This window comes from Dunckerocampus dactyliophorus, chromosome 7 (genome assembly GCF_027744805.1).
Source record: "Dunckerocampus dactyliophorus isolate RoL2022-P2 chromosome 7, RoL_Ddac_1.1, whole genome shotgun sequence".
NCBI lineage: Eukaryota > Metazoa > Chordata > Actinopteri > Syngnathiformes > Syngnathidae > Dunckerocampus > Dunckerocampus dactyliophorus.
This window is the reverse complement of record NC_072825.1, coordinates 1,259,310-1,281,225: the sequence shown is the minus strand read 5'-3', so window position 1 is coordinate 1,281,225 and position 21,916 is coordinate 1,259,310. Positions and strand designations below refer to the sequence as shown.

General features: G+C 41.3%; 1 protein-coding gene and 1 non-coding gene across 3 annotated transcripts in view; both read left to right on the top strand.

Moving 5' to 3' along the window:
- Positions 1-21,916, top strand: part of agmo (alkylglycerol monooxygenase) — a 62,892-nt gene that overhangs the window by 1,560 nt on the left and 39,416 nt on the right. For both annotated transcript variants that reach the window (XM_054783025.1, XM_054783026.1), the window contains exons 2-3: positions 10,136-10,266; positions 10,337-10,488. In XM_054783025.1, coding sequence (XP_054639000.1) covers positions 10,136-10,266; positions 10,337-10,488 — 283 coding nt within the window. The remainder of the gene's footprint in view (positions 1-10,135; positions 10,267-10,336; positions 10,489-21,916) is intronic.
- trnav-uac (transfer RNA valine (anticodon UAC)) lies at positions 6,642-6,714 on the top strand. The gene has a single exon. It is a non-coding gene; the product is annotated as a tRNA-Val (tRNA).

Below are 21,916 nucleotides of genomic sequence, written 5' to 3'. Positions count from 1 at the left end.
CCATGGCGGGTGATTTAGCAGTCACACTCAATAAAAAACGCACGGGCAGTGAGTCAGCAATGTGTAGGGTGCGTTGATTGGGAACTCGATTTTGCAGAATGATACAGATTTGTTACGTGCAATATTGTACTTAAACTGGGGGTGCAATTTTAGCAAGAATTTTTTACAAAAAACGAATTACACCAAAACTGGAGCGTATGAAAACTGAGGTTTGTCTGTTTTATAGAGCAACCAAGTGTTTAACAAAGACAGATGCAGTCTTTACAATTCTTACAGGTGTAGTCCACGCATGAAACAATTCTAAATGAATCTGAACGATGAGTGAAAGGAATAAATAAACACTTAAGGTTACTTTTACCTTCAATGAAAATGCGACAAGATGCGGCAGCGAGATCAACACAGATGCCACCTTCCTGCCTTGGCATGAGTTATTTCTTCAATTCGATAATTTTTCTCGAGGAGGTAAGAAACACGATTTGAACATTGAAATCCATTAAGTTTAACATAATTAGAGCCTCATAGTCATATCTACACTCATATTACTCAATACAGTAGACATCCATCCATCCATTTTCTATACCGCTTCTCCTCTTTAGGGACGCTGTGTGCACAGTTATTAGGCAAGTGAGTATTTTGATCATATTCTCATTTTTATGCGTATTTTCCAACCCTAAGCTGAATAAACTTGAATGCCTAGTTGGTTTAAGCATACCAGGTGATGTGCATGTGTGTACTGAGGGAGGGTGTGGCCTTAAGAGATCAACACCCTTTTTTAGGTGTGCACAATTATTAGGCAGCTTTTTTCCTCTGGAAAAATGGGCCAGACTGAAAAGTCAAGAACTGTAAAGCATCTTTCATAGGGATGCAGCACGCTTGAAATTGTCGAAGTTGCCAAGATATTAGGACGTGACCACAGAACTAAAATGTTTTGTTCCAAGTGCACAAAAGGGTAGCAAAAACCTGTCGAGAGAAAAACATGCAAATGAACTGCCAAATCTTTGAGAAAAATCAAACGTGAAGCTCCCAGGAAGCCATTATCCTTCAGTGCTGAACTGTAATCTACCTGGGGGGTCCAGAAGTACGGCACATGGTGTTCAGTACTCAGAGACATGGCCAAGGTAAGAAAGGCTGAGACCCGACCATTGCTGAACAAGACACACAAGTTGAAAGGCTTTGAAATAGCTGAAGACAGATTTTTCAAAAGTTTTATGGACTGATGAGATGAGAGTGACCGTTGATGGACCAGAGGAATTGGGCGGAGAGCCTTTTCAGGCTGAAGATGGACTCAAACTCAACTCCCAAATGTACTACCATTTTTTCCACACAGTGGTACAGGAAAAAGTGTGCATCTTTCAAGAAGACCATGATTTGTATGCAGGACAATGCTCCATCTCATGCATCCCAGTACTCCACTAGTAAAGGTCTTCAAAAACGATGACATGGGCTCCTTGCTCACCTGACCTCAACCTGACTGAGTACGTGTGGGCCCTTAAGCGTAAGATTTACAGTGAAGAAAAGAGGTACACCTCTCTGAACAGTGACTGGGAGGCTTTGGTTGCTGCTGCACAAAATGTTGATGGCCAAATGATCAAGAAACTGACAGACTCCATGGGTGGAAGGCTTTTCCGTGTTATTGAAAAGAAGGGTGGCAATATTGGAAATGCACACATTTCACACACACATTGCTGACTCACTGCCCGTGCGTTTTTTATGGAGTGTGACTGCTAAATCACCCGCCATGGGGCCAATAAAAGTTGAGAGTGGCATCAATTTGATGAAGAAGGTGAGAAACACTGTTGAATTCCATCTCGCCAGGATGTACGGGAAGTCCACATCAACAATAAGTTACATCCATTCCTCATTTACAATTATTTCACGTTGTTTTCTGCATGTAAAACTTTACTTATTCTCTCTAAAATGTATTATTTGGGCATCTGGAATGGATTCATTGGATTTAGATGTTTTTGGAAATGCCAGAAATATTTATTTTTAAAGTTTGTGTTTGTTTATCATTTTGACTTTTTAAAAAAAGGAAATAAAGTAGTGAGATGGGAATATTTTTGTTTTTCTTTGTTACCTAATAATTGTGCACAAAGATATTCTCAACAAAAGCCAAAACCTCAATTTCACTTCCTTTAAATATTCATGTTTGAGGTTTATTAATATTTCAGATTTACCAAGAGCACTGTTATTGTTAAATAATAAAACATTATGACAGTCATAATGTTAAACAGTCATCAATAATGCAAACTGCCTGATAACTGTGCACACAGTGTACAGTATATAATAATAATTATAATAATAATAATAGGCAGTATTCAACCACAAAACAGCATGGTTTATTAATTCATGTTAAAACTAGTGTCACTTTCTAGTTTTCCTCGGGATTCTGGTTTGTGTGCCTCCATATTTGAAGCAGACTTGTGTCCTTTGAGATTGAGACGTCTGGACGTGAGAGGAGATGTCACACATCATCCCAGCAGGATGTCGCTCGCCACATACCAGCCACGTATAATCGGATGTGGAGTCGGGAAGAATGCTGGGCTTCGGGGGCCAATTGGACGTGGTGTCCGGAGCACGTAATTATAGCCAGCGGGTATCGGCCATGTGAGGCACCGCCGACTTTCCCTCCGTGCGCACTTTAACGCTGTGAAATGCGAACGCCGTGTCGGCCAGAGCGGTTCTTTGGCTTTAGATGAGGCCGAGTGGAAGGAAACAAAGTGACTTTGGTGGAATCATCTTGCTATTGTAGCTATTGTACGTGATCAGTAAGCTTCTACATGAACTCACCTGTGAAATGTTTACTCCCAGCCCAGAAACGGCCAAGAAATAAAAAAGCCTTTGACGGATTTAATGCGGCATGCAAAGATTGTGCAGCAAGTGGAACAAGCCAGTTTTGCCTTCTTCAACAATTCCTAATCAGATTTCTTGCTGGCTAAGTCTCTGAATCAAAGAATCAGATTCCGTCACAGACTTATGTGGGAGCTACCAAAGTGTTTCTGCGACAGCTGGTGTTTTCTCCGAGAAAATATAAAGAGTCTCTATTGCGAACACATTTACTTATTTGTCTTAGAATCTGATGAAACGTATCCCATATTCTTTGTTTTCTACGTTTGTCATGGTCTAGTTCTATTTGTTAGTGATGACAAGTTTGGTTCTTTTTAGAGAGGGCTGACTAAAAAGAACCGGATAGTTTTCTAATTATACTTTTCTAATTTTACTAATTATTCTTGTAAAATTTCTGCAGATTTTTCCATTTTTTTTCTTTTAGTCTGGCTTTTTTTAATTTTTTTTTTTTATAGAAGACTCTGCACACTAAAAAGAACCGAATAGTTCTTTGTTGCTTAAATGGATGTCCGGCGCGAGGTTTACTAACGAACATCTGCACAGCCACACTGGTAGAGATGTCTGTTACGTCCACAGTAAACAGAAAACAAAGTAAACAAGGGAGTGAGGATGTGGCATCCCAGGGACACAGTTGATTGGTCGGACAGTTGATGTGCGCGCTTGAGCGCTGCCCAGGAACAAATTGAATTGCAGTAAATGTGCAGGGAAATTGCAGGGATTGGACAAAGTTGTGACGCCGGGCATCATTTTCTCTCAATGCGACGAAATGTGGTCTGACATGGACGTGATGTTTTCCTTGGCGGCTGTCAGCCACAGATAGGAGCGATTTCTCAGCATGGAAACTGATTGTATCTGCAGTTATGCGTACTTTGCATGCTTTGTTCCAGCCATGCTGCAACAGTGAAACTTCTGTAGGAACAACAATAAAAAATAAGTGTGAAATGTCACATGCAGTCATGGCTGTAAATGTGTAAATGATCCTGTGTTTCTGATTTACATGCACCAGGTCCATAGTTTAGCTCCTACTTTTTAATCATTTTCAAATGTTTTGTAAAATGTGCATTTTTTTTAATGCATTTTGGCTTTTCGTCAACTTTTTGTCAAATTCTCAGTAATAAAGGCTGGCAGCCAGTGAGCCCTTCAACATTGTATTGCGATAGTATTTATTTATTAATTTGAATAGTTGCATTTTAGTGTTTACATGCGTGGATGCCACACAATAGTCTGGGGAGCGGGAATGTAAAAAAAAACGTGGAAATAGCGCCTCTCCTCGACAGGGGTCTCCTCGACAAAAAATACACTGCTACTAGATAGCTATGACCTGAGAATACAATAACCTGGATGAATGAGAATATTCACAGGCGTCCTCGATAGATACTGAAGTGTAAATGACGATGACGATGGCTGGGTTTGCTTGAGAGATGAGGAAGAGTATCACAAGTGGATCAGACATTTTGATGAGCTGGTATCGTGGAGACAGGGACCTGACAAGCTCTGAGCTTGGTGACGTGATAATATGATAATATAAGCTTTGGGTCATACTGATGATATTTCTCATTGACAGTATGCTTTTATCGCTAACCTTTTTTAAGCTACAACCTTTTGAAATACTGTAGTCATGTCAAAGCTGAAAAACACTCTGGTGCCTAAAGGCTTAAGTGGCCCCGCCACCTGACAGGAACTACGTTCCTCAACACAGAAATCCGACCAGAACTTGGCTTACGGGACAAAGTAGGGGGTAAGTCACTGTTGATGGACTACACTGCTGATGGGGACGTCATACAACTTCATGTCAAAAAATCCCAACCATCCTTTTAAGACATAAAAAAGACTTGCACTTGTGTGTGTTGCTGTAAACGTGTTCCAGTGCTACAGAAGCTGAGTGGAGGGTGGACAGGAATTGATGTCGGGGGTTGAGAGTTGAATTGAAGCTTGCCGTGGGTATGGCCGCAACAGACGCCCGTGTTAGAGATTGTTGTGCCAGCTATGAGCTCATTCAAACCTGCAGTAAAAGTATTTTGTTCCACCGATCAGGTCTGGTGCTTGTGTGTCTCACCCAACAATACAGTAACATTTACTGACACCTAGTGGCCAGTGTAGAATACTACATATAATAACAGAGCAGGAGCCTGGTCCGCATTGCCTGCAGTAAGTCAAGCCTGTTTCCAGCGAACGTTGGCCTCCGCCAAGGCTGCCCTTTGTCACCGATTCTGTTCAGAGCTCAGAGTAGAGCATCAAGAGGATCAAGTTGAGGTGGCTCGGGCATCTCGTCTGGATGCCTCCCTGGTGAGGTGTTCTTGGCATGCCCAACCGGGAGAAGGCCCTGAGGCAGACCACGCTGGAGGGATTATGTCTCACAGCTGGCCTGGGAACGCCTTGATGTCCTCCCGGTAGAGCTGGAAGTGGTGGCCAAAGACCGGGAAGTCTGGACTTCCCTACTGAGATTGCTGCCTCCGCGATAAGCGGAAGAAAATGGATGGATGGATGGATCACAACGTCTTTGAATGCATCTTCTTAATGCCTTATTTATATTTTACTTCATTTTCATGCTTGAAAATGCTTCATTTAGGGTTAAGGTTACTGTTGGGGTTAGGGGTGGTTGGGGTTAAAAAATACATCTTGTAAACGTGCTTCTATTTTTGGACTAACAACAGGCCGTATTCAACCACGAAACAGCATGATTTATTAATGAATAGATTTTTGAAAAACCTGAAGCTGTGAAATTCAAAAATCTGTCATTTGGAAGCTAACATGAACCGTAGTGAAGTGAAGCATTTTTGCTTGTCAGCTGGGCGTCCCGGCGTGTGAAGTGTTTTTAATTATTGCTCTACATGTGTTTGTTGGGAAGTTTTACTAGACGCGCAGTGGCCTCGCTAAGTGGGATTGAAAGTAATTTGTTGTTGCCGCAGGGCTGCGCGGCAGTAAAAGTGGCTTTGCAGGAGCAATCGGTGACTCGGCACTGTTTACACTTTAGTCTCTTTATTGAGTTTACGCTGTCGTGGCCAAATGGAAGCTTTTAGTGGTGGACTTCTTCGGATGTCTGGTGGGACGTTGCCAGCTCTCAGCCACGGCGTGATTGTAGCAAAAGGCGGGGGATAAACGTGTCTTGTCAGCCTAGCCTGTTTTGCAGCCAACCTTTCGTCAAGCGTGACCTCCATGCGACGTCTGGATGGGGCTGGGGGGGGACGCCGACATCTGGTCCGCAAATGTGAGGTCCAAGTCAGGAGAAAACAGGATGAAATTATCCACCACCACCAGAAGCGATATAAAGTAGACTTATAAGAATCTATTTTTAGTGCCAAAGAAAGATGACAAAAACCCTGCAAAAGTAAGAAGAAAGCAGTAAAAAGAGGCTATTTATTGCGTGGATGTGTTTCCTGTTTGGCTTTTTTTTTTGTTTGTTGTTTTTTTCTTGAATGCTGGCAGGTGCGTTGCAAAGGAGGCGGAGCCAGGCTCGTTGGGAGGATGAAGCAGATGAGGAAGGACAAGCTGAGCTGCTTAGTTATCACTGTTATTTCATAGGAGCAGATCTTTTCTTCCCCATTTTTGCTGTTTTTTATTTTCAGAATATTCAGCTTTCTTCTTAAATGATGTTCATAGACTTTTTCGTTACATGATGACTTTCAGGGTTTCCCTGAGGATTTTTTTGGTGGGGGGCTGCATGGGAGGCGGAATTAGTTTTTTTGTTTTAAAAATGTAAATCTACTGTCGGTAATAACGTCAACATTGGGGTCCTTTCCAAAGGCTTGGACAACACATGCACAAATTAACTTGAACTGCCTTTCTCTTCAGAAGGTTCCATAGTGTAGTGGTTATCACGTCTGCTTTACACACAGAAGGTCCTGGGTTTGAGCCCCCGTGGAACCAAGCTTATTTTGGCCGCACGGTGGTCTAGTGGTTAGCATGTTGGCCACACAGTCCCAGTCAGGAGATGGGAAGACCTTGTTTGGATCTCTGTGTGGAGTTTGCATGTTCTCCCCGTGCGGGTGTGGGTTTTCTCCGAATGTGAGTGTGAACGCTTCTTTGTCGATATGTGCACTGTGATTGGCTGGCCACCAGTCCAGGGTGTGCCCCCGCCTGTCGCCCGAAGCCAGCTGGGATAGGCTCCAGCATACCCCCGCCACCCTAAAGAGGAGAAGCGGTATAGAAAATGGATGGATGCCTTTCTTTCGGCCTTTCCTTCCACTCCTTATCTGTCAAGTGCCGACAGGTGATTTGGGTGCACGCTTTTCAAAATAAAGTGCAGTGAAATGTTTTTATGATATTTGATAGATATTTTATTTCAAATTGAATATGTACGTAATAGGCTGTACATGCATGTCCAGTGTATAGCACTACAGTATATACTACACATAACACTTGTTCAGCCTGTGGGCTCCTTTGTCCCCAAGAGCTACCTCCCACTATAAACATAGAGAATAGTTCCAAGTATTACGTACATTGTACATGTATATCAATACCTCTTACTATAAAACATATAGCATTTATCAAATCTAAGCGGTAAACTTTGCAGCTACTCAACTAAATACAAATGATTCACATTTCACATTCAAAATAGTTGATATCATTCAGTAATTCCCAACTGCCATCAGATAATTCCACATCATTCCTTAACTGAGTAATATGCGGGTGAAAGTAGCTGCTAGGCGTTCATCGTGTATTACGTCCACTTAGCATTTGCTATACAACGTTGCAGCTAGTAGTCAAGGCAACATATTAAAATGCTTTTTCTAATTCATCGTGAAGCAGTAGTTCAACAAACAAACTTGGAGAAAACACATTTTGGAAGCCAAAAAATGTGCATCTGCCAAAAAAATAGTAGAAATGAGTCATTTTCCCAATAGAAACATCCAGTAAGCTTTCTCGCCTGCAGGAGGAAAGGGGGCTTTTCACTCCATCGTGAGGTTGCTTGTTGCTTGCAGCTCTGCAGGCTGCGACCAGATGTTGGAATTTAGCGTGCGATCACAACTCCCTGTGCGCACACACACACACACACACACACACACGCACACACACACCACCTGCATGTAAAAATATGACAACACAAGTGTGTGTTGCAAGTGGCTGGCAGAAAAGCTCAGCAGCAGCAGCAGAGCTAGCAAGCGTGACCTGTTTGCTCACCCCGTCCTGCACTAATTTGTTCCATGTTTGACAGAGCCATTAAGATGTTATTACATGTTTCCAGCGCACTTAGAAAGAGAGGCATGACACTGCCGGCTTGCTTTCTTCCCACCATTTATTTCGTGGTGTGCTCTTTGAAGGCTAAAGACGGCCCCGCTCACGCCATCGCCGCCACTATCTTGACATTCAACTTTCCAGTGTGTTGGGTGGTGTTTTTTAGTCAAATAAACAACTGTGGCTTTAAGATCGAGCTGTATTTGGGGCAAAAGTTCTGAGACGCAGCTCTTAAAGGGACTGTATGCAACTGGCTCAAGATAGCGTTGTTTTTTTCCTCCAACCGAAAGATGTAAGAACAGTGCCGGCGGCTAACATACGTGACCAATAGCCGTTCCAAAGAACACATTGTACAAAAAATGCCTTCTGTATTTTTGGGACTGACATGTCTTTCAAAAATATATGAATAAATAACCATACTGTATTGTGGTTGAATACGGCCTATTATTATTTTTAAAATATGTATATTTAAGCACATTTTATGTACGTTTTGCCGAAATGAGGCATTTTCAAGCATAAAAATGGCAAAATGAAGTAAAGTACAAATATAAGGCATTCAGAAGTCTCATTCAAAGACGATGTGATGATATGTAGTATTCTACACAGGTCACTAGGTGTCAGTAGTGTTACTGTAATGTTGGGTGAGACACACAAGCACCGGACTTGATCACCGGAACAACAAGTCTTTATGGCAGGTTTGTCACACAAGATACAGAAAGAGCCAATCGACGAACTCGCCGAGCGGCCGTTTCCCGCTTGGTCCTTGTGTCTGGCACCTGTCAATTTCCATTTAATATAGCGTAACAGTAAGAAGCAGCAATAAACAGCGAAATTAGTATTAGCATGCTATCAGCATGTTAGCATTGTTAGAATGTTAACATTAACATGTTAGCATTTTTCCTATTTTCAAAGGTATAAACATACATAGACAGTGTTCAGTGTTCATGTTCAGTGTTAACATGCTAGCAGTTAGCATGTTAGCATTTAAGACATTTTTATATGTGGAAACTTAAATAAAAAGTAAGTGCTATTATGCTAGGTGTTAGCATGCTAACAGCTAGCATGTTAGCATATTCACATACTAAAATTACCATGTTAACTTCTTTTTATTACTTTCAAAGATACAAACTTAGTGTTTTCTGTTTGTTGTTAGCATTCTATTGGCTATCATGTTAGGATTACTAGTATGCTAAAATTAACATTACATTTTTTTTAATTTTCAAAAGTATAAACTAACATAGACAGTGCTTTTGTGTTAGGTGTTAGCATGCTCACAGTTTGTATGTTAGCAATGCTAGTATGCTAACATTAGTATATTAACATTAGCCATTTTATCTTAGCGTAATCATGCTAGGTGTTAACATGCTAAGAGTTAGCGTGCTAACTACAGCATTTCAGTTCATTTAGCCATTATTATGCTTAATTTAGGCCAAGAATACATAGACTTTGCTTCTTTTTTTTTCTTTTTTTTTACTAATAATTGGCCACAAAACAGTAATGTTTTATTAACCACAATAGAGTGAAGCCACAAAATTCTAAAATATCTTTAAAAAAGTGCGATGTGGTGAGGGATCCACTGTACTCTCTTTGAGTGAATGAAAGGTTTGACTGAAGTTCTTAGTCGTCTCTGAATCCTAATTCTGGAAAAATTGCATACGTCTATCTTTGCGGGAACACTTTGGGGAACACCCTTTTCTGTTCCCAGTGCTCAAAGCAAGGTCCAGGAAGGCATGCTTGGATGATTTTAATGTGGAAGATCTAGAAGCACTCCAACATGGCAAAATTCCCAGACACTCTAAAATCTTGTAGAAGAGTTCCTTTTACTTCCTGCCATGGCGGTCATCATATGGCCATATACTTTTGTTTACGTAGTGTAGGGTTTTTTTTTCTAGTTTAAATTTTTCAGCTCAAATGAAACCCTAAAAAAAAGGAACAAAAAGTGATTCCACAGTAAGATCTGGGAAGCAAACATGGATGACGAGACATGAAAGTCCAGCTTCTAGCTCGTCCTCCAAGACAAACTAAATGCAGCGGTAGCTGTCCGGTTTTTGCTGTGTATGCTGAGTAATGAGTGTGTGTGTGTGTGTGTGTGTGTGTGTGTGTGTGTGTGCAGGCCAATCCTTTCTTCATCGGGCTGATCATCCTGGAGATGGTGCTTGGCATGTTCCTGTCAGAAGCTCCGCTGTACAACATGGGTGATGGAATCATCTCCATATCTTTGGGGATAATATCCAGACTCCCGCTGTGAGTGCTTTCAGGTTCACGGCCTTCATCTGTGTGACGCATCTCAGTGTCTCATATCGACTCCCTTCAGGGTGCTGATGCGAGGCTGCGAGTTGTCGGCCTACGTGTACGTGTGGGACCGCTACCGCCTGCTGGAACTGCCCTGGGACTCCTCCTGGACCTGGCGCTTCGCCTTCCTGGCAGTGGACTTCTGCTACTATTGGTTCCACCGCTTAGCCCACGGTACTGAAACCAACACGTATGTTGCAAAACACGGCAGCAAAATGAACGGTGCTGATGAGTTCATCCTAAAAAAAACAAGTGACAAAAAATGAACACCCCCCCTCTCGCCCCCACGTGTGTCCTACTTACCAAAAAAAACTACAAAGTAAGCTGATGATGAATGGTTGTCAGACGGAGATTTAGTTGGGGAAGGAAGATGCTTTGCTGGATGTTCCCGAGGAGGCCATCATTTGTGCTGTACGCCGTGTAAGTGCAGCTGCTATCCAGCCATGGAGGGTCTCCGGGGGCCGGGCCATGTCACGGCAACGCGCTGTAGATAATAATCCTCCCACAGCACCACCGTAAAACACCAACGGTGGATGAAGCAAGCCTGCAAGAAAGGCTGAGGAGGCTTTTGCTATTTTTAGAAGCAGACTTCGCCAAAATGCAAAACTACTCCCAACTAGAGAAGCACTCTGAGAGCGCAGCCCTCCGCCAAGCGCCATGGTTCCCCCCCAGATCACCAAAATAATAATGCTACATTTTTTTGGATCAGTCTTTGATAATTTGTAGAACCTGTTGGAAACTTGTCCTGCATTTTTTTTGTCCAAGTGCTCTGACCATTTTTTTGTGGAGTTTATGCACAAATGCCGAAAATGGTCGTCTCTTGCAATGTTAAAGAATCCTGGACGGTGATCCGGATCACCCCCAAAATGTCATCAGTTCTTCCGCATCCCATTTCCGACCATTCCTGAAAATTTCATCCAAATCCGTTCAGAACTTTTCAAGTTTTTTTGAACACAAACAAACAGAAAACGCCGACAAAAACACGACCTCCGCGCTGCACTTGGTGGAGGTCGTGAGATGACACGTTCTAATGACACGTTCTAATGACATGTTCTAATGACATCTTCTATTGACACGTTCTATTGACACGTTCTAATGACACGTTCTAATGACACGTTCTAATGACAAGTTCTAATGACACGTTCTAATGACACGTTCTAATGACACGTTCTAATGACACGTTCTAATGACACGTTCTAATGACATTTTCTAATGACACGTTCTAATGACACGTTCTAATGACATGTTCTAATGACACATTCTATTGACACGTTCTAATGACACGTTCTAATGACACGTTCTAATGACACGTTCCAATGACACGTTCCAATGACACGTTCTAATGACACGTTCTAATGACACATTCTAATGACACGTTGTAATGACACGTTGTAATGACACATTCTAATGACATGTTCTAATGACATGTTGTAATGACACGTTGTAATGACACGTTCTAATGACACGTTCTAATGACACGTTCTAATGACACGTTCTAATGACACGTTGTAATGACATGTTCTAATGACACGTTCTAATGACACGTTCTAATGACATGTTCTAATGACACGTTCTAATGACACATTCTATTGACACGTTCTAATGACACGTTCTAATGACACGTTCCAATGACACGTTCTAATGACACGTTCTATTGACACGTTCTAATGACACGTTCTAATGACACGTTCCAATGACACGTTGTAATGACACGTTGTAATGACACGTTCTAATGACATGTTCTAATGACATGTTCTAATGACGTGTTCTAATGACATGTTCTAATGACATGTTCTAATGACACATTCTATTGACACGTTCTAATGATGTGTTCTAATGACGTGTTCTAATGACGTGTTCTAATGACGTGTTCTAATGACATGTTCTAATGACACGTTCTAATGACACGTTCTAATGACACGTTGTAATGACATGTTCTAATGACGTGTTCTAATGACATGTTCTAATGACATGTTCTAATGACACATTCTATTGACACGTTCTAATGATGTGTTCTAATGACGTGTTCTAATGACGTGTTCTAATGACGTGTTCTAATGACATGTTCTAATGACACGTTCTAATGACACGTTCTAATGACACGTTGTAATGACATGTTCTAATGACACGTTCTAATGACATGTTCTAATGACACGTTGTAATGACACGTTGTAATGACACGTTGTAATGACACGTTCTAATGACGTGTTCTAATGACGTGTTCTATTGACACGTTCTAATGACACGTTCTAATGACGTGTTCTAATGACATGTTCTAATGACACGTTGTAATGACACATTGTAATGACACGTTCTAATGACATGTTCTAATGACATGTTCTAATGACACATTCTATTGACACGTTCTAATGATGTGTTCTAATGACGTGTTCTAATGATGTGTTCTAATGACACGTTCTAATGACACGTTCTAATGACACGTTCTAATGACACGTTCTAATGTCATGTTCTAATGACACGTTGTAATGACACGTTGTAATGACACGTTGTAATGACACGTTCTAATGACGTGTTCTAATGACGTGTTCTATTGACACGTTCTAATGACACATTGTAATGACACGTTCTAATGATGTGTTCTAATGACATGTTCTAATGACACGTTCACAAACAAACAGAAAACGCCGACAAAAACACGACCTCCGCGCTGCACTTGGTGGAGGTCGTGAGATGACATGTTCTAATGACACATTCTATTGACACGTTCTAATGACACATTCTAATGACACGTTCTAATGACACATTCTAATGACATGTTCTAATGACACGTTCTAATGACACATTGTAATGACACGTTCTAATGACGTGTTCTAATGACATGTTCTAATGACACATTCTATTGACACGTTCTAATGATGTGTTCTAATGACGTGTTCTAATGACGTGTTCTAATGATGTGTTCTAATGACACGTTGTAATGACACGTTCTAATGACACGTTCTAATGACACGTTGTAATGACACGTTCTAATGTCATGTTCTAATGACACGTTGTAATGACACGTTGTAATGACACGTTGTAATGACACGTTCTAATGACGTGTTCTAATGACGTGTTCTATTGACACGTTCTAATGACACATTGTAATGACACGTTCTAATGATGTGTTCTAATGACATGTTCTAATGACACGTTCTAATCACACGTTCTAATGACACATTGTAATGACACGTTCTAATGACACGTTCTAATGACACGTTCTAATGACACATTGTAATGACACGTTCTAATGATGTGTTCTAATGACATGTTCTAATGACACGTTCTAATTCATTCTGATTGTTGGTCAAGTCTCCTTATTTTATCGGCTGAACGTGTCTTTTAAAATAATCATTTAAAAAAAGTAAAATGTTCTTCTCAATCAAAATGATCAAGAATTATGTCCAACATAAATAATAAACTATTTTGACACATCGTATTTATTGCAAGATTTATTTTTAGTCCGTGAATAATGTGCACCCATCTTAATGTGTCTTGACAATTTATTAAAAATGAAAATAGAATTAAGTAGAATATTTTGAAAATGACAAATATGGAAATAAAAAATACTGACAGATAGTATTTATTGCAACATTCATTTTTTTGTCCGTGAACAATGTGCACTCTATTTCATTCAGAGTTTTTCAAATTAAAAACAATATTTTTATAAAATAAAAAATATAAATAAGTATGTCCACTATAAATAAAAACATTTTGACACAGTATTTATCACAAATTTAACGTAATGACTTTTTAAAATGAATTAAAAATTGAAAAAAAAATATATATATTTATATATATATATATACACACACACATGTAAAAATATGAACAAATATGAAAATAAAAATATTGACACATGGTGTTTATTGCAAGATGTATTTTTTCTCAGTGAATAATGCACACTCCAATGAATGAGTCTTGCAATTAATTAATATATATATATATATATATGTGTGTGTGACTAAGAGGATATTTGGATACTATATTTGTACAAATCTGTACAAATCTACATTTTTTACACATAATATTCTTTTTTTTGTGAATAATGTGCACTCATCTTAATGAGTCTTGAAAATGTATTTAAAAAATTAAAGAAAACTAACCAAGTTGTGTATTTTGAAGAAATGAAAATTATAAAGAAATATGGTAGTCAAAAATATTGACACGTGGTATTGCAAGATTCCTTTTTTCCCCAGTGAATAATGTGCGCTCATCTTAGTGAGTCTTTAAATAAAATGAATCAAACATAACCGAGTAGAATATTTAGATAGAAATAAAGCATAAAGAAGGTGGTATTTATTGCAGGATTTACTTTGTTCCCCATGAATAATGCACACTCTACTTCGTGAATCTTTAAAATGAATCAAATAAAAACACGTAGAATATTTTGGTAAAATAAAATGAAGCAAATATATAAATAAAAAAATTGACCTGTGGTATTTATTGCAAGATTAAAAAAAATAGTAAAATAGAACTAAGAAGAATATTTTGCTAAAATAAACTTATAAGCAAATATATAAAGCCAAATTTTTGACACGTCGCATTCATTGCAATTTTTTCCTCAATGACTAATGCACATAAATGAAAATATATATATAATAAAGTAGAAGAATATTGTGATGGAATAAAGTTATATGCAGGTATATACATTTTTTTAAAAAAGATGACACATGGTATTTATTGCAAGATTATATTTTTTTCTTGTGATTGTTCTGCCTTGGCAAAGGTCTGCATTCTATTAGCGCTTCATTTTAATACACTTTTCTTCCCTGGTTTTTGTCTGAAACATCTAAAATTCCCTTCATGTCAAAGCATAAGAGCCATAAATCTTAATGCTTCATGATATGGAGAGCGTCCAACATGAAATTGCAAAAAGATTCCCATCCTCCACTGGGATGTGAAGCCATTATGAGCCTCAACGTTCAAGCACCACTTTCAACTTAACACTTTTATGGCCTCCCCAATTTTTTTTTTTCCTCCTAGTTTCCCTCTGGCCGCCGCCACATGAAAGCACGACTGGCGCGTAATTAAGTGGAAACACTTTGAGAGGCAGTCAGACGTCCATGCTGATGTCTTCATTACTGAGGAGACGTTTCTACTTGGCTTCACTCTCCCCAGACGGCGTGATCTCGGAGGCAAAATTTAGGATTCTCCATTGACGGAAAACTCCAGAGCCCAAACCACCGCCTTTCCTGGCATTTGGTCCAAATGCAATACTGACACATGACGTTTGAGATCTGGGTCTGCACTGCAGTTTTTAGACATTTGCGTGCCTCTTGGTGACCTCTTGATCCGGGTCTGTGTCCCAAAATTTCAGGTTTGCACACATTTCAGGTCTTGTCATTTAGCACATGGAGAAGCCAGTGGCAGCTTTCCACCGCAAAGTGTATCCTCGGAGCCAAAATGCGACCTTTAGTTACGATGGGACCGCATTGATCAAATAACCTGAAGCCCGACAAGAATAGAAAACATTTAAGTGCATATTTTGTGTGCTGCCACGCGCGCCATGGTTCAGACTATATATGTTCCACTGCAGCCTGGTACCAGATGCTCTATGGGTTGGATGCGGCCGTGTTGTTGACAGGCATGTTGATTCTGTTTACTCTATGCTCCTATCTGCAGCGCCACTAATAGCAGCTCTGCATCTATATGCAGCCACGCCAGCCAGGCGGAGGCCATTAATCAGCCCCTCAGCTGTCGTGGCTTTCATTATATGCGAGATAATCGAGTCGTCTCACCGCACCGCCCGAGCCGTTGCTCTCTGCTGCACTTTTAGTCACCAAAAAGGCCACGCCGCCTGTCAAAAAGCGCTTGTTAAATGGTCCCATTACCTCTTGTGTGCTGTGCTCGCAACAAGTCCCGAGTAAAAGTCCTTTATATTATAAGTATTGAGGCACTGTCAAACCTTTGCAACTCGCTCCGACGGTTTCCACTCTACTTGGAAGCTGCCGATCCGCTATATTTTGAAGATCGGATAATATGGGCTTCTGCTACAAGATCGGGCCTATCCGGTTGCCGCGCTACGTGCGTAACTGTGGGCCACACTCCAACATGGTACGTGCGGTAATGCGCCTCGGAGCTGGTGGCCACTCGACTCCCGCCGCCCGCAAGAAGAAGAAAACGCAGCACCACCATGCAGACATGTTCGCCGCGTCTCGTGGTGAAGTTAGTTTCACGCGACAGCGGTAGTTCTCCCTCACTGTGCCCGCACTGCTGTGTCACGGTGCGGGGAGCTCTCACTGGAGGTGGCGCTGGTTGTTTATACTAGCGACAATCAATAAACTACTATTGCATTGGATAGTGTTAAAAAAATGTCAAAATCAAACCACAAAGTGATCTATAACCACGTCAAATGATTAGTCCTACCCTAAAAGTATTTTGCACACCCATTTTTTTTTTTTTTTTTTTTTTTTCCTTGACGGGGAGGGACGTGTATGGCAGGAGCTCTGTTGATGATACTGGAAATTTTAACTATTTTGGTGCTTTCCTGACTACACTTCATGAGCACAGGATCAGTGCTGATGGCTGAATCCCCCATCTGAATTCCTTTAACTTGGATAGTCGAGAGGTACAGATACAAGTATCGATACCTGCTAGCAAGTCTAGCTAATTAGCGAACTGCTGAAGTTCAAAGAGGTTGCTTAGCAACAATGTCAAACACAAAGGAAAATGATACTGGCTCTGAACTTGAAGAGGAAAATGAAAATGAAAATGACGCTAAAGACCCCAGGGAAGAAAATAGAGCATTATGCAATGATATCAACATTCAACAGGCACTATTGAAGGACAATGCTGACTTTCGCACCACCCTTGAGGAAGAGAAAGAAGCAAAGGAGAATATCAAGGAGCAAATTAAAAACTTCATTGATGAGGTGGATCAGATGGCACGAATGAATGATGTGGTCCTCACAGGGCTCCAAATCACACCCAAGTCAAGAGATGTTCCTTCAATAAAGCAGCAGATTGCTAACTTCCTACACTCGAAGGAGGTGGATGTCGATGTCAACAGTATTGACACGTGCGTCCCACTCCATGGCAGGAACAACACCACACCTGTCATCATTAAGTTCACCAACAGGGAATTCAAAGCTGCACTGCTGAAACAGGGAAAGAAGCTAAGAGGCACCAACGTCTACATGAATGAGCATCTCACAAAACGCAATTCCAACATCGCCAAGAAAGCACGAGACCTGAGGAAGCAAGGAAAGATTCAAAACACTTGGAGCACTAACGGGAAAATCTACATCAAACTAAAAGGAGGTCCAGGAGTCGCAAGAGTGCTTGTTGTCCAAGATATCAGTGATGTGGATGCATATTAAACATTATATTACTATGATAATAAGCATAATGGAGGAAACACCCTACAAGACAGACCAATGCAACGAGAAGGACTACATTCCACAGCAATAACCTTGATGTAGTTAATAAAAGGAACTCTTGTATACAAACCCAGCGTCACTAGCAGTGCAACACTAAAGACGATGTGGATATCAACAGGAGAGGAAGGACAGGATAAATAGAAAGGGAAAAATAAAGGAGATGGAGGAAAAAATGGAAAAAAAAAAACTTTTTTTTTTTTTTTTAGCATTTGTGTACCTGTATACTGTATATGTAAATATGTGCGTACTTTTGTAGGTGCAGATGTAGGTGTATATATATGTATGCACGTGTTTGTATGTACACACATGTATTAGCAATTGATGTGCTACGAAGAGGGGGTAGGATTAAATAAGCTCTGCTTCTTCCTACTCCTTTTCGGACATATGTGTGTTCGAAATAAATTAAACCAACCAACCATTTTTTCCAGTTTGATCTTTTATTGGATGGACTTTTATTGGATCTTTTATTGGATTAGGAACCTGACTCTGAGGTTTGTTACAAAAGCCAAACAATATTGTTGGTCATCCTGCGTAACAAAAAAGTCAATTTACCAATATTTTGGTTGCATTATTTTTAATGCTTTGAAGAGCTATTTTCACAACCATATTCAATTCCACAAATTCATGTTTGTAACAAAAGCTTATTATTAAAAACACAAAAAAAGATTATTTAAAAAAATCGTATCGGATGCCAAAAAATGTGCATCAGCACATCCCTACTTGGAAGACTTCTTAGAGATTTCGGAGTGTGTCTATGGGATTTTTTTGCCCATTTGTAAGGTCGGTTGGATCTATTTTCTTCCACTTATCCGGGTCACGGGGGCAGCAGTATCAGTCGGGAAGTTCAGACTTTCTGGTTTCCAGCCACCTCTTCCAGTTCCATCGAGGGGACACCGAGGCATTCCCAGGCCAGCTTGGAGACATAATCCCTCCAGTGTTTCGTAGGTCTACCCAAGAGCCTCCTCCCGGCTCAGCTGACCGGAACACCCCACCAGGAGGATTTGATGGCCAAGCTACTTTTGGGTCCTGACTGACCAGGACAGAACCAATGTCTTAGAATTTCGGCTGCTTGTATCCGTGATCTTGCTCTTTCTGTCACTACCCAAAGCTCACGACCAAAGGCGAGGGTAGGAACGTAGATCGACCAGTAAATCGAGAGCTTTGCTTTCCAGCTCAGCTCTCTCTTCATCACAACGGTCCGGTACGAACGCATTACTGCGCCTGTTGATCTCACGCTCCAGCCTTCCCGAGATAGTTGAACTGCTCCATCTGGGGATGGACCTCACTCCCAACCCGAAATGTGAAAGCCACCCTTTTGTGAACCATGGCCTCAGATTTGGAGGTGCTGAGTCTCATCCCAAATCTGGGTTCAAATCTTTGTTGGAACATCTGTGTCTGGAGTTAGCATGTTCTCCCCATGCTTGTGTGGGTTTTCTACGGGTACTCCAGCTTCCTCCCACATTCCAAGAACAGTCTGTGTAGATTCTCAGTCATCCAGATCATGGACAAGTCCAGTTGCCTTGATGCAGCCTTTGCAGATCCCAAAAACATGCTTGTTAAGTTGATTGAAGACTTAATTGTGCCAAGGTGTGAATGGTTGTTTGTCCTGTGATTGACTGGTGACTGGTCTAGAGTGTACCTTGCCCCTCACCCAGAGTCAGCTGTGATAGACTCCAGCTCACTCGTGAATGAAGACTGTATAGAAAATAGATAGACGTGTACACTCTTGTTCGTTCAGTCTAGATTGAAAGGACTCCAGTGCTCCGAAGTCGGCATATTTTAGCCATCAAAGACTTTGTCAGAAGCGGTTTTGGATGTTTTTGAACTTGGCTCTCACCTCACTGCTTCCTGTCCACTGGTGCGTCAGCTCTGCAGACAGCAGCAGTTGTCAAGACAAACAGATGTGCTCAGCACTCCTCCACTGTCCGTCCCTGAGGACGCCCGGCCAATGTGGATGTTATTGTTAAAGAGGAGCTCCTCCTGGATGGGAGGAGGGGCGGGGGTAGTATGAGCGAGCTTGCCCCCCCGGGGGATGGCCAGGGCCTCCATAAATCTTTGCTCGTGACGGCGAGTTCCTGGCCTCGGCGCAGGTTGCGGGGCTCACAGAAGGATCAGAACCCTCCCTTTACTCGATCTGCCGGTGCGACTCAGCCAGGATGTGGGAGTCGCGTTCTTCACGGCAGAAGAAAGCGAGCAAAAGTCCTCATGGGAGGCAGGGATAACATCAACAGCAGCGTGGAAGTCACCGTGCCTGTGATGGGTCTGGTGTGTATGTACAGTGTTTGAACCCGGGGAAGCCGAGAGGAGCGTGCTAGGGCGGCCTCTGCTGCCCTGCGGCGCTCCGCTCCCTGGAATGACAAACTTCCTTCTGTCAACAACACTGAGAGAACAGCAGCTTGCCAGTGCTGACACCTCGAAACGCTAAACTCTCTGGAAAAGTGAAGGATGAATATTTAGTTTCGCCTCAGCAGAGCATTTTAAGTATGGAGGTGTTAAAACAAGTCAATGCGGCAAAGGAAAAGTTCCATGTGACATCAAAGCAATCACATGGAACTTCAAAACCAGTCATTTGCACGAGAGGCAAGTAGTTGGCAATAGCACTTTATAAGGTAACACCAACTGCTTTTCTTTCAGGTTGTATCCAAAGTGTGTGTTTGTCAGTGTATGTTTGGCTAAGTGACAAACGTCAAAATCATTTTCTTGACTAATGCCAAAACAAAGCTAATTAGTGTATGGCAATCCTTCGCCAATTTGCGCTTTGAACTTCACTCTATCACGGTTTTTCAAAAATATATTCATTAGTGGTTGAATATGACCTGTTATTAGTAAAAACATTTAACGTACTTCTTTGCTGAAGCATTTACAAGCGGTTGGGCATCTATGGGAACCGGGACTATGATTTTTCTCCCGGCTTTGTTTTTATTTCGATACCTAATTTCGATGCCCACTTCGCCAACTGGGAGACACCAACGAAGACGAAGCATAAGCATGGCTTAACTTCATAAAAAAAGAGCAGTCGGCTCAGTGCAACACGATGATATCACGCAAAGGAGGGTGCACATCAACATGATTCATGTTCACACATACATGGTGTAGAAATAACAGTTTCTCGTCTTTGACGCGCTACGTCGGACTTCCTCTAAGCAATCAGAATCAGGGAAGTCAAACAATAAATGATGTCTGTCTCATGCCAAGGTAATCGAGGGATTCAGGATGCTCGCTGATGTGGAAGTTCGGTGTAAATAACGGACGGAAGCTACGGCTAGGCCAGTTTGTTACTGGCACAGTCCGTCTCTGTTAGCAACAGTCAAGGGACCTTCTCAACTCACACAACACACTTCAGAGTGCTATCCTGTTGACTTGTGTTAACAAAATAAGGGTGCCATACGGTGCTGTAGGAGGAAGCCTGAAAACGAAGAACAGTCATCCCTCGCAATATCGCAGTTCAATTATCGGTCCCTCAGTATACCTCGTTTTTTCAGAAATTAATTAATTAATGAAGACCTATTGACCTATTGTCATATGTAGTATTCTGGCCACTAGGCAGCAGTAATGTTACATGGATGAGACATCCATCCTTATTACATTTCCCTACCTTGCACTGGATGTAGCCAAGCATGGATGCAGAGTGAAAAAAATGTCTCCTTTCATTCCGTGCGGAAGTGGTACGTTTGTAGATTCTTACTGTGTCCTTCTTCACCAATCCATTTAAAACCCTTTCTGAAGTTTCGAATAAATAAATTTGAGGCTAACTGGTTAGCTTGCTAGCTTGTTAGCTCACTAGCTTGCTTGCTAGCGGCCGTCTAGAGTCCCTGTAGCATACTATTTGTGCAATCCGATATGAACAGTGAATAATTGGAGTGTAATGGTGACTATAGGGATGTTATACACCAAACAAAATAAGCTTGTCATAAAAAGTAGTTTACACCAACACTGAGACAGCAAACAATGTATACACAAGTACAGCGACACACACGAGCACAAGTCTTATTTATGTCGTATTTTCCATTATTGTGTCTACTATATTGGGTAATAGGAGTGTAATGGTGTCTATAGGGGTGTTATTTCATGTCTACAGGGCACTAATAATGTTAAAAACCGTATTTAGAACGTCATAAACAGTTTTTTTATGCTTTAACTACGAAAATATTTCATTTATTAACAGTGAATCCTATATCGCGGAAATTCATGTATCGCGGTCGGGCCTGGAACCAATTAAC